Source organism: Myripristis murdjan, chromosome 13 (genome assembly GCF_902150065.1).
Source record: "Myripristis murdjan chromosome 13, fMyrMur1.1, whole genome shotgun sequence".
NCBI lineage: Eukaryota > Metazoa > Chordata > Actinopteri > Holocentriformes > Holocentridae > Myripristis > Myripristis murdjan.
In genome coordinates this window covers 31228300-31241177 of record NC_043992.1, presented here as the reverse complement: position 1 = coordinate 31241177, position 12878 = coordinate 31228300, and the positions used below count along the sequence as shown (strand labels likewise).

At 41.6% G+C, this 12878-nt stretch overlaps 2 protein-coding genes across 2 annotated transcripts in view; one reads left to right on the top strand and one right to left on the bottom strand.

Moving 5' to 3' along the window:
- Positions 1-12878, top strand: part of LOC115369725 (uncharacterized) — a 216416-nt gene that overhangs the window by 62912 nt on the left and 140626 nt on the right. The window lies entirely within an intron of this gene.
- Positions 9194-12585, bottom strand: LOC115370327 (extracellular calcium-sensing receptor-like). Its single transcript, XM_030067314.1, has 6 exons — positions 12386-12585; positions 11918-12206; positions 10883-11695; positions 10545-10772; positions 10272-10395; positions 9194-10113 (listed from the first exon to the last, which is right to left on the bottom strand). Exons 1-6 carry the CDS (start codon positions 12583-12585, stop codon positions 9194-9196), a joined length of 2574 nt encoding a protein of 857 aa, XP_029923174.1.

The following is a 12878-nucleotide window of genomic DNA, read 5'->3' as shown; positions in this document are numbered from 1 at the left end:
GTTTTCTTGTTCTTGGTGACACCTCTGGTGAGAAGTGGTCATTGCTTTGGTGTTTCTCACTGTGTAGGTACTGTCCTTGTGTAATAACAATCATTTTCAGTAAAAATTGTTGTCTCAAGTGTTTCTTCCACTGTCTGACATTTAATACAAACAACCAAGTATTGTTGCTTCCATAAACATAAAATAAACATCAATTAGGCAGGATTTTTTTTTTTTTTTTTTTTTTTTTTTAACAGCTTTCATGGACTGGCTGTAGGTTAGATCAATATTGCATGGTATCAGTTGGCAATAGACTATATCAGAATAGACAGTAAAAGACTTGTGGATCATTTTAGTCTATGACAAAGCTTAACTCTTGTCTGGGAAACCGCCTCATAGTGATTCATCTAAAATCCCCACTTTTCTTGAGCTTCACAGAACACCTACATTGATGTCTCATAATTACCATCATTTATATAAGTTTCTCTGTATTTAGATCAAGAAAATGGCCCTGACTAATTACATGTAACCCTGTGGAAAATACAGTATAGAGCTAGTCTTGGCTGCAGCTCATCTGTAGTACCTGTTCATGATATGTTAATGTAGTATGATAGATGTTAATATAGATAGTTAACATAGATGTTGATATAGAGTTGTTCTCACATGGTAAGTGTGTACAGTATAACTGATTGGCAATACATTTTCATTTGTTTATTTTCTGGGAACTTCATAAACAGTAAACTACTGCTATATAACCTCTAACAGGACACAGTTGTAATGTTACACTGCTCTGTGGGCTTGGTTGCCAGTAGATTGTAGCAAAAGCACTATATCTGGATTTTGAGGTAAAAGGTTGCCTTCATTGATCAATTTATCTATGTATGTATGTATGCATGTTTTTTTTTATCTGTTGATCTATCTATCATCTATCTATCTATCTATCTAGGTGTTTGTTTCACCTTTTAATGTCATAACAATGAGTACTCAGGTCATAACAATAAACGTTTTGTTTTAACAAGATAAATAGAATATTGTTGTAACAAATGCTGCTTTGCTGAAACAGACACCAAAATAATATTGTCTTAGTCGGTGGTGATTTGATGCAAATCACTGTCAATTTTATTATTAAATGAGAATTTAAAGGTCATATCTAGGTTATGTAAGCTGATGTTCGTAATGTATGTGACATACAACCCCTGCACTCATGCTTCAGTCAAAAAGCTCACTCTATGGCTGCAACATACAGCTCATTTTTTTTTTAATTTATTTTTTAATAGCAATTACTGTAAACGATCCTCTGGGAAAAAAAAAAAAAAAAAAAAAGTAAGGTGAAGGTGCTGTGGAAAGGTAGCATAGCGTTTAGACAAATTACAAAGAGCTATGTCAGGATTTGTGCTGGGAAAATGTAGAAACTAATTACAGTAATGGGTGGATACAGTTATATCCTATTCCACAAAAGATCCTACTGCTAGAAAAAAATCTTTACATGTTTCAGAAGCACGCAGCAATTGAGCTACTGAGCAACATCATAAACAACTAACACAATCAAAACGCAGTATAGTAAAGGAATATAATAGGAAGTCTTATTGCACAGATAATTCAACAGTGAATATCATTTGTTGTCTTGCCCATTACATGTTTTCTAGTATTTTCCTCTGGCCTCAGTAAGATAATAAAACATTTGGGAATAAAAATACAGAAAAGTAAACCATAAGCTGAGGCTAGAATAGCAAATATCTCCACAGCAACAGTGAACTTCCCTGGAGAGCTGACATAAGCGGGGATAAAGGTGATCCAGACAGCACAGAAAATCAGCATGCTGAAGGTGATGAATTTGGCTTCATTGAAGTTATCAGGTAACTTCCGAGCTAGAAAAGCTAGAACGAAACATAAGATGGCAAGTAGTCCTATATACGCTAACACAGCCCAGAACCACACAGGTGACCCGAGAGCACATTCTAAAATAATTTTATTCTGCAAAAGGCTCATATTCTTGACAGGGAACGGGGGGTTGATTGTTAACCAGAGGATACAAATGACAACCTGTATGAGAGTGAAGGCCAGCACACTGAGTCTCTGCTGAGGAGGCCCAAACCATTTCATGACATTGCTGCCTGGAAGTGTAGCCCTGAAGGCCATCAAAACCACGATAGTTTTCCCCAGAACACATGAGATACAGAGGACAAAAGTGATGCCAAATGCTGTGTGGCGCAGCATACAGGACCAGTCAGAGGGCCGGCCAATGAAGGTCAGAGAGCACAGGAAACACAGAGTCAAGGAGAAGAGCAGCAGGAAGCTCAGCTCAGAGTTGTTGGCCCTGACAAGAGGAGTTTCTCGGAACTGGAAGAATATTATTGCTATAAACGTCGTCAGAATCACTCCCATTAAAGAGAAGAATATTAAAATGACTCCAATGATCTCTGTGTATGACAGAAATTCAGTTTCTTTCAAGATGCATGTGTCTCCTCTGACATTGGGCCAGTATTCTATAGGACATTTCAGACACTCCACCGAATCTGTTTTGAAATGACACAGCAGGGAAATGATTGCATTGCAAATTATACTAAAAATAAATTAAAAGAAATACCTCTTAGACTTTTTTTCCCCACTGTATCATACCTGTGGTGTTGCTGATTTCTCCATCTGGGCACGGTGTACAGTCATAACAGCAGACAGGTCTTCCTTTGCGCAGTACCTTACGAGTTCCTGGCAGACAGGTCTCACTGCAAACTGACACAGTCACCTGGTGCACGAATACAGTGATGCAGATGTATGTAACCTTCATTCACCATTGTTTTATTTTCTTTTATATGTATTAATTTACATGCCACTTTAATTTATGAACACAAAAATCCACTGGAGGGACATGCAGCACTTCACACTCATTACTTATGAAATGTTAAGCAGTACAGCGTTGTGACCCGCCACCCACAAATATGAGAACAAAGCAAAATGAGCATGTACCGTGTTTCTTCCTCCTCCCCATACTATGTTCATGCCATTCATTATAAACTGATGCTCACTGGGCAGAGTGGCATCAAAAACCCCAATACTGGCTACATGCAGTCTCTCTGAGGTTACACTTTGTAAATTGATAATTTCATATCTAGAGGGTGGATCTCCGCTCTTGTCAAAATACACTCTCTCCCCTTGTCTTGTTGTGAAATTCACATTCTGTAAATAATGTAGCACCTGTAGGGACAAATACATGCATTACCTAGTACCTTTTTTTTCTTGGTGAGTCTGGCTTTGAATAATGTGATGCGTTTTAAAATACTGGAACAAAATTTTGTGGAACGTGAAGAATGAAATCAGTAAAAGTTGGTTAAATTGACCTGCTTACCTGCCACGGCTGAATTTTTTTGGTATCAGCACAGCTCCCATTAGAGAAAGGACCCTGGCCATCCTCACATTCAAAGAGATTATGAAGAGCATGGGCCACTGCATAAACTGACTTGTACACATTGTTGGTAAATCTCAGTTCAGAAACATCAGTGAACTGGGACTCAACATCTTGTAAGCTCTCAGAGCCACTACAGGGCTTTCTTTGTATTTTAGCACTTCCATTGAGAGAGCAGTCAAACACATCCTCCCAGAAATCTTTGACAAACTGGCTGTCAGGGAACTGTGAGGGCTGAATCTGTCGTAGGTGCTCGTCCAAGCCAGGGATCTGAGCTCTGCTGACAGTGAAGCCTAAGGAGCCCATCAGGATGCTGTGTCCCTCACTGTCAGAGAGAGAGTGGTCTGTGATCCAGGCATCACTGCCAACCCACTGCAGTCCTGTAATGTTCTGTCTGTACAACTCTGCTGCCAGCACCTTGATTTCTCTGTGGGACATGAAAGCCATAATGACCTTGGAGGTGGACCGCTTTATGATCTCTACTATTCTCTGCAGTTTTTGAGCTGGCCCTGATTGTGAAAATGCTTCTGAATACTCAATGCACACCCCGTCTTCTTGGGCAGCTTGTATAAATGCAGCCATGCCGTTAAGGCCATATTCATTTTCAACAGCTATAGCCCCAATCCAGGTCCAGCCAAAGTGCTTTACCAGCTTTGCCAGGGCTCTGCTCTGGTAGTAGTCACTGGGGATGGTCCTGAAGAAAGTGGGATACTCTTTTCTGTTGCTCAAACAGGCACAGGTGGCAAAGTGGCTGATCTGTGTGGAAGAAATTGAGATAAATGGATATTTGTAAATGCCTTCAAAAAATATTCACATGGAATTTTCATTACCATGAGAACATAACAAAACAGCTGTGTATCTCCATTACCAGACAAATTAAGAAATCATTGAACAATTACAGTGATCTAGTATCATGGCTCTAATTGGTTATGTACACCTAAAAAGTAAAACATTTACCACTGGAATATGAAACCTTCCAATGATTTGTGCAAATCCCATTGTTGGTGTGGAGCCAGAGTGGCCTATTACAGCCTGTGCAGTGTCAGACTTGGTACAGTTGCTCTCATCTATGATCCTCCTTTGTCCATTGGCTAAATCTATTGCAGACTTCATGATGTTTGACATTCCACAGGCGTTGTAGATCTTGTAGCCCAGGGTGTGGTTGGGCAGGATAGCAGGATTTTGATTTATTTCATCTATTGCAAAGATCATGGTTTGGGCAAATTTGAATTCTCTTGTATTAATGCTGGAAAAAAAAAATATTAGCAGGCTTACACAAAAATATATGAAACAGTAAAGTATTGAATGTCAAAAAAAAAAAAAAATATCAATCCTGTCAACATGTTAGTCCTTTAAACTACATAAAAATGCATACTCACTTCAAACACTTTGGAGGACTAGGTAAGCTTTGAAAAGTGGGCACACTTCCTTTGAACCCAGTGCGAAAAGTGAAAATGCCACCCAAGATGAAGTCTCCCGCCTTGGTCAGCTCAGGTGGCTGAGCTGTCCCCTGTAGCCGGCACACAGGCTTCCCCCTCCTGATCAGCAAAGCCAAGACGATCAGCTTCAGCAGTGGCATTGTTCCACTCTGCAGCCTGGCTCTTTGGCGCTGAACCTTGGCTGCTCACTTTATTTAAGCACCCTGTACATGCTACTGATATCTGTGAAGAAGACTGTCATGACCACACTCTTGTCCATGAGCCCTGAAACAAATGAGGCAAGCACCCCAGGGAATGAGAAGGGGGGTGTGGTGCATATACCCATCAAAAGAGTGTAAGCAGCTTCACTCAATATAGATCTTAATTTTTTATGTAAGCAACACTTATTTAGTGAGGTGAGTCCACAAAGAATACATTAACAGCCTGAAGGATTAGGTGCAGTAGGAAGGATTGCACAAACTGTCCAAAGGGGTTCCCAGTAAAGACACACTCTTTTTGTCTAGCACTGTTTAGAAAGCTGTCAGAAAGCACTGCTTCTCCTTTACCATGTCGTAACTGAGAGTATTGTCTGATATGGTGTCCAAGCCAAGTTTGGAAACCTTAAACTGCAGGTGAAGTCACAGGTAACCCACCATACGCAAATTATTGTTAAATGTGGTAATTGGGCAGTACCCATCAGTTCAGGCCCTTTTTGAACAAATGATAATTATAAACAGGCTTAGAAAACTATCTTCAATCCTGCCCATGTCCCACACCCTGACTACCAGTTCCTATCTTCTAATAGGCACCTCAGAGCCAACAGTGTAAGCTCAATAGGTACTAGCATTACTAGCATAGGTTTTTGACATTGGTGGGTAATCTGAAGGTGTTGAGTATTCTTCTCCATCTTCTTGTTTGATGAGTTGATGGTGCCTTTTTTCTGTATTTGAAGGGTTTGACCATCCTTGTACCTTGACCTGTGATAGTGCCTTTTCTGTATGAAATGTATGTAGGTGTGTTCTTGCTCCATTGCATGTATGAACTGACTCAAGGAGAGCTCAAACTTAAGCTGCTTCTTGCTAAATTTTATATGTTTTATGCAGCAGACACAGTGTGTTCAGAGCAAATCTCCTCTAGTTCCAAGGTCAAGTTTATTTAGAGCTTCGTATCGCTATATGCAGTCTCAAAAGAAATCTTAAGAAAGAGAGAAGACATTCACACTCACACTATTTGACTAGTGTGATCGCTCCGTACCATGCTTGAATACAGTACACTTCCCCCACTCTGGCATGGTTGGAAGGGGTGTGCTTCAGCACAGTACGGATGCATACATGAGCACATGCACGGTCACACAAGCAGCGCGCGGACGTAAATCATGCAACTTTCCTCCTGCCTCTGCAAAACTGTTTAATGCACACAGTGCGATTACCGGCAAATGGCCGCGTTGCACAATTAATAATCAACCATGTTGTAAATGGATTGCATATCTATAGCGCTTTTCTAGTCTACTGACCACTCAAAGCACTTGACAATGTTTTTGCCTCACATTCACCCATTCACCCAATTCACACACTGACGGCAGAGGCTGCCATGCAAGGCGCCTAGCTGTCCATCAGGAGCGGTGAGGGGTTCAGTGTCTTGCTCAAGGACACTTCGCCACACTCTGGAGGAGCTGGGGATCGAACCAGGAACCCTCTAGTTAACGGACGACCGCTCTACCTCCTGAGCCACACCACCGCCGTTGTCTGTGTCATTGTCCGTTGCTCGGTTTTAATGAAAGTACAGCAGTCTGTGTGCATGGAGATCCGGCAGACCTGGTGCTGGCTGGCACCGGCCAGCACCGGCCGCGGCACTGCACGGTGTGCACGGCCACCTGGTCAGGTCTGGTCTGCAGGATCTGACAGGTGCCGCTCCGGCTGTCAGTTGGACCTTTCTGAAGAAGGAGGACGTTACCTCCAAAACTGTCACAGTAAATAAACATCCCATGTCTGATTAAAAGGAACAAAAACGTGACGTCGGGCGTCGGGCCATGCCTGTGTCGTATTTAAAAGTGATGACGTGCATACCGGGTGCAATCGCACTTGAGTGCGTTGGGGCTTTAGGTAACGTGAGTGCAGGCCAGCCGGGGACTGGGGAGGGGGGCATTTTTGCTTTAGCACAATACGGCCAAATGGCCCTAATGTGAGTAGGCCCTGAACCTCCTTCAGTACTCAAATAGAATTCCATTCCAGAGGAAAGGAGAGCGGTAGGAAAAGTCTTAGTGGCCAATGGACTTCTTTTTAACTTATGGAACAACTGATAATGTAATGAATCAATCCACTCACCGGAGTAAAATGTCTCCATTTCATGTTTCTGCCAACCAACAAATACATTGAAACATCAACATTTCTGAACCAAAAATGTGCTGCATATCAATATTTAAACCTATAGACAATGTGGTGGAGCCTGCATCAACGCCATATGTTAAAGTTCATTACTGTATGAAGACCAGCTAACATTGACTCAAAAAAAAAAAAAAAAGATGTTTGAAACATGCAAAAATACCTGCAGGAGTTTGGATTTCCCATACTCCTGGTATGTTCTCTGTGAGTTTGGAGGAAACATACAAAGGGAAAATGCATTTCTGGGTTCTTTCTTTATTAGTTTTTGCAGGCTGCTGCAATAAAGGAAGGCATTATGGTATTCAGAGAAGAGTGAGGCAACACTTTGGATTTTACTATGAAATAGGTTTTTCTGAAAACTGAGTGTGCATGTACAGTATCTCTGTAGCTCAAAGTGTGTCAGCCTGTCGTTTCAGGGACTTCATAATGTCCGAGGTCTCTCACTTCACAGAAAAGAGAGTAAGGCACAGGAAAGACAAAAAAGAAAAACAAATGCCATAATGTTCAGTTGCTGTAGGTATTATTGTAATGAGGTTTAGATGCTTCTGCATGGTCATTTTGCACCTATAGTAATGTAGTTTGAACAAATTTGGTTTTCGGTACTGAAAGATGAAAAGTAATGGCTCATGACAGCAGGCCTAATTTCAGTGCAGCTACAGCAGAGCAAACAATGCCATAAAACACAAGCTCAAAGCACGCCCTTGAATTACAAGGACAGTAACAATTTCACATTGTGTCATGGTTGCAAATGAATGCAGGTGTTATTTTTCTGCTTGAGGCTATGGGCCACCTGTTGTTCATGTTGTTGTGTGAAAAGATGAGGCAATATGTTTCATAGTTTGGTCTCCTGTGTCTGCAGTTCAGGGCTCCACAGTGACTCTCCCGTTTGAGTCAGACCACTGAACAAATAAGGGCATGCTCACACCTGATAATAACTTGTTTATCTTTCAGTGTTTTGTTCTGTGTTTGTTGTTTACGTGTGTGTTTGTCTGCCCTATAGTTACACTGAATTACATCACTGTATGTCTGAACTTAGAGTGCCAGGACCACACAAAAGGAATGAATAGATTTGTCATTGTACAGAAGATATTGCAGATGCTAATGGGCCAGCTGGCAGCCATCTTTGGGGAATTCAGTAATTGAATAACAGTTCCATTTTGACAAAATAAGCATGATGAAGTGGTATGATGAAGCATGATGAAACTCATGACTTGTTGAGGCTGAGTCCTGATCGCAGTGTCCTGGATTTGAATCTGACCTCAGTCACTTTGCTGCATGTCGTCCCCTCTCTCTCCTGCCCTTCCTGTCCTGTCCCTCTCTCTACTGAGATCATTGGTAATTTGAAAGTTACACACCATCTGATTTTGGCCACAAGGTGTCGCTGTGGCTGTTATCAGCTAAAAACCCTTGAGGACACACTTTTCCAGGCCCTAAATCTCACCCGTTACCCAAATATGTCTCCTCTACTTGTTGCAAACATGTTCTTGTCCTCCTTTCCTTCCTCTCTACACAGCTGATGTTTTGCCAGCAGTTCCCTCCCTCCCATGTCATTATTCTAGGATTTTTTTGACCTGTTGGCAGGGTTGTAAGGTTCAAACACTTACACACCTCAGTTGACTGCATATGTTATTGAACCATTAATTTATCTTGCAGTTGCTCTCAATACTTTGATTCCAGATACTGTGTATTTCATTTATTAAGCAGGGGCAGAATAAATGGACTGCTTTTTGTGTGAGGAGAGGCATTGCTTAACAGACACTCGAGAAAACACCATTACATTTCATCTGAATTAAACAGCATTAAATGTATGTTTCGTGTATTTGGTTTATTGAAACAAATGAATGTACACTAAATATCATTACATAGAGCATATCAGTTTTGGTCTCGTGCAGGTTAAATTGTAGTTGAGAAAAACACTGAGGCAAATGAGGGGAAAAAGACAAGCAAAAAATCAACTGCATAGCTGCATATATGTAACAGTATTAGTACAAAAATTTTTTATGAACTGACAGTAATCAGTAATGTATATTGCTGTTAGATGTCTTCCCCATGATATGTTTTTTCGTGTTTTGCTCTGGTCTAAATAATATAATGAAACAGTTGGGAAAAAATATACAAAACAGTAATCCATAGCTGGAAGCCTGAATGGCAAATATCTCTACAGCAACAGTGAACTTCCCAGGGGAGCTGATGTAAGCTGGGACAAAGGTGATCCAGACAGCACAGAAAATCAGCATGCTGAAGGTGATGAATTTGGCTTCATTGAAATTATCAGGCAGTTTTCGAGCCAGAAAAGCGAGGACAAAGCATAACATAGCCAAGAGTCCTATGTACCCGAGCACAGCCCAGAAACCTACAGCCGAGCCCAGGGCACATTCTAAGATGATTTTTTCTTTAAAGTGATGAAAATTCTTGAAAGGAAAAGGGGGGCTGATTGTTAGCCAAAGAATACATATGAGAACCTGTATGAGAGTGAAGGCCAGCACACTGAGTCTCTGCTGATGAGGCCCAAACCATTTCATAACATTACTGCCTGGAAGTGTAGCTCTGAAGGCCATCAACACCACTATAGTTTTCCCCAGAACACATGAGATGCAGAGAACAAAGGTGATGCCAAATGCTGTGTGGCGCAGCATACAGGACCAGTCAGAGGGCCGGCCAATGAAGGTCAGAGAGCACAGGAAACACAGAGTCAAGGAAAAGAGCAGCAGGAAGCTCAGCTCTGAGTTGTTGGCCCGTACTAGTGGGGTTTCTCTGTGGCAGTAGAACACCAGGGCTGTGATCATAGTCAGAAATATTCCCAGCAGGGCAAACAAGGCTAACAGAGTTCCCATGATTTCATCATACGCCAAGAATTCTATCGCTTTAGGAAGGCAGACGTCACTGTGCTTGTTGGGCCAATATTCTGGAGGGCATTTCATACAGTTGATTGAATCTGCACAGTGAAAACAACACAAATAGTTAAGCAGTAAATTAACACTCTGAAAAGGTCAGTACTGATGCATAAATGTTTTTCCTTATTATGTGATTACATGCAATACAGTGTATTAGCCTCACATAGCAATGGAAATACTAGTGCATTTGTTTATTCACCTGTGAAATTGCTGATCTCTCCCGATGGACAAGGTATGCAGTCATAGCAGCAGACAGGCCTTCCTTTCTGGAGGGCCTTATGAGTTCCTGGGGGACAGCTCTCACTGCACACTGATACAGGCACCTCTACCTGTGACACGCCACACACCCACATACACAAACCATAAGTACCAAGTTCAACATGTTAAACAAACTTTTCAGAATATTTTTTCACAGTTATCCAATTCAAGTAAGAAGTCTGAAACCAAGCTCTGTTTCGGTTCTCTGCTGTACCTTAGTCAGCCCACCACCCCAGACAACTGAGATGGTATTCATATTAAACTGATGACCCCCTGCCAAAGATGCATCGTAGGTGCCAACTGTAACTCCTTCCATGGTTCCCGTGTTACTTCTCTGCAAATTCACAAGTTCATATCTTGCCGGTGAATCCCCATTACTGTCAAAATATACTCTCTCCCCTTCCTTAGTGGTGAAATTCACAGCGTTCAGGTACTGCAGGACCTTTTGAAGAATAGGGGAATTAACTGAATGGTGTCAGATATCATGCAGTAATCCCTCTCTTACAAAGACACAGGAAAATGTAAAAGTAACTGCAAGTAGTTACTGCTCACCTGCCACGGCTGAATTTCTTTGGTATCAGCACAGCTCCCATTAGAGAAAGGACCCTGGCCATCCTCACATTCAAAGAGATTATGAAGAGCATGGGCCACTGCATAAACTGACTTGTACACATTGTTGGTAAATCTCAGTTCAGAAACATCAGTGAACTGGGACTCAACATCTTGTAAGCTCTCAGAGCCACTACAGGGCTTTCTTTGTATTTTAGCACTTCCATTGAGAGAGCAGTCAAACACATCCTCCCAGAAATCTTTGACAAACTGGCTGTCAGGGAACTGTGAGGGCTGAATCTGTCGTAGGTGCTCGTCCAAGCCAGGGATCTGAGCTCTGCTGACAGTGAAGCCTAAGGAGCCCATCAGGATGCTGTGTCCCTCACTGTCAGAGAGAGAGTGGTCTGTGATCCAGGCATCACTGCCAACCCACTGCAGTCCTGTAATGTTCTGTCTGTACAACTCTGCTGCCAGCACCTTGATTTCTCTGTGGGACATGAAAGCCATAATGACCTTGGAGGTGGACCGCTTTATGATCTCTACTATTCTCTGCAGTTTTTGAGCTGGCCCTGATTGTGAAAATGCTTCTGAATACTCAATGCACACCCCGTCTTCTTGGGCAGCTTGTATAAATGCAGCCATGCCGTTAAGGCCATATTCATTTTCAACAGCTATAGCCCCAATCCAGGTCCAGCCAAAGTGCTTTACCAGCTTTGCCAGGGCTCTGCTCTGGTAGTAGTCACTGGGGATGGTCCTGAAGAAAGTGGGATACTCTTTTCTGTTGCTCAGACAGGCACAGGTGGCAAAGTGGCTGATCTGTGTGTGACAAGAGACAATGTAAATCAATGACAGTGACAGAGGAAATTTTAATGCTTTTGCCTAATCAATATTTAGTTTCTTGTTACAGCTAACACAAAATATGAAGTTATATTTTTGCAAAATATAGAATTTAATTGAAAGAGACATTTCTAACTACAAATTTACTGCTTTATAAAATGACCCTTCACATTGAACTCTGTGATTTTTACATTGACTTACCACAGGTATGTGAAACCTCCCAACAACCTGTGCAAATGCAATAGTTGGTCTTGATCCTGAATGTCCAATGATAGCTTGAGCTGTATCACTTTCAGTGCAGTTGTGTTCACTAATTTCTCTCTTTTGTCCACTAACTAAAGCCAGTGCAGCTCTCAGTATGTCCATAGTTCCACAGTTATCATAGATCTTATAGCCAAGCTTAACACCAGAGAGCATCTCAGGATTCCTGTTGATCTCATTTATGGCAAAGATCATGGTTTGAGCAAATTTGAATTCTCTAAAATTAAAGCTGTGATGATAGAAGATTAGAAATTATGAAACTGATATATCTACAAGGATCTGTTAATGGCAATCACTAATGCAAAAACTGGATGTAGAATATAACACAAATTGGACATTCAGACATAGAGTATAACATGATTCTGACACCTCAAATACTACAAAAACATAAATTTAAGCAATACATACTTTTTACATTTCCGTATATGTGGGATTTTCTGGAATGTGTTAACTACATGATCTTGCCCTGTGCGGAATGAGAAAATGCCTCCAATAACAAGGTCACCATCCTGCGCCAGTTCAGGTGTCTCTGCCCGCCCTTGTAGTCTGCACACAGAGTCTATCCTCCTCGTTAGCAGGACCAACAGGAGCAGCTTCAGCAATGTCATAGCTCTGCTCCGCTCTGCAGGTCAGGCTAAACAGCCCTGTGGCTCAGTGCAGGGCTTTTATAAACCTAAAGCAACTAGGGAGAAGTTGTCATGGTTTGAGCTCGTGATCAGGAATGAAAGCCTCAGGAGACTATAGGACACCAAACAAGTTCAATAAGCCATAGTTGTTTTTCCCTGTTTAGGACACTGAAGAGAAATATCGACCATTGTTTAAACTCTACTTGTATGACTTATTCCCAACATTACAACGTATATTAAACTTTACCAAATTCACTTGTGAGGCCAAAGGCTGA

Coding starts and splice junctions, on each gene's coding strand:
- LOC115370327 (XM_030067314.1), bottom strand. CDS start 12,585: ATGACATTGCTGAAGCTGCTCCTGTTGGTCCTGCTAACGAGGAGGATA. Junction 11,696..11,917: donor GGAGGTTTCACATACCTGTG/GTAAGTCAATGT, acceptor TGTCACACACAG/ATCAGCCACTTTGCCACCTG. Junction 10,114..10,271: donor AGAGATCAGCAATTTCACAG/GTGAATAAACAA, acceptor TTCACTGTGCAG/ATTCAATCAACTGTATGAAA.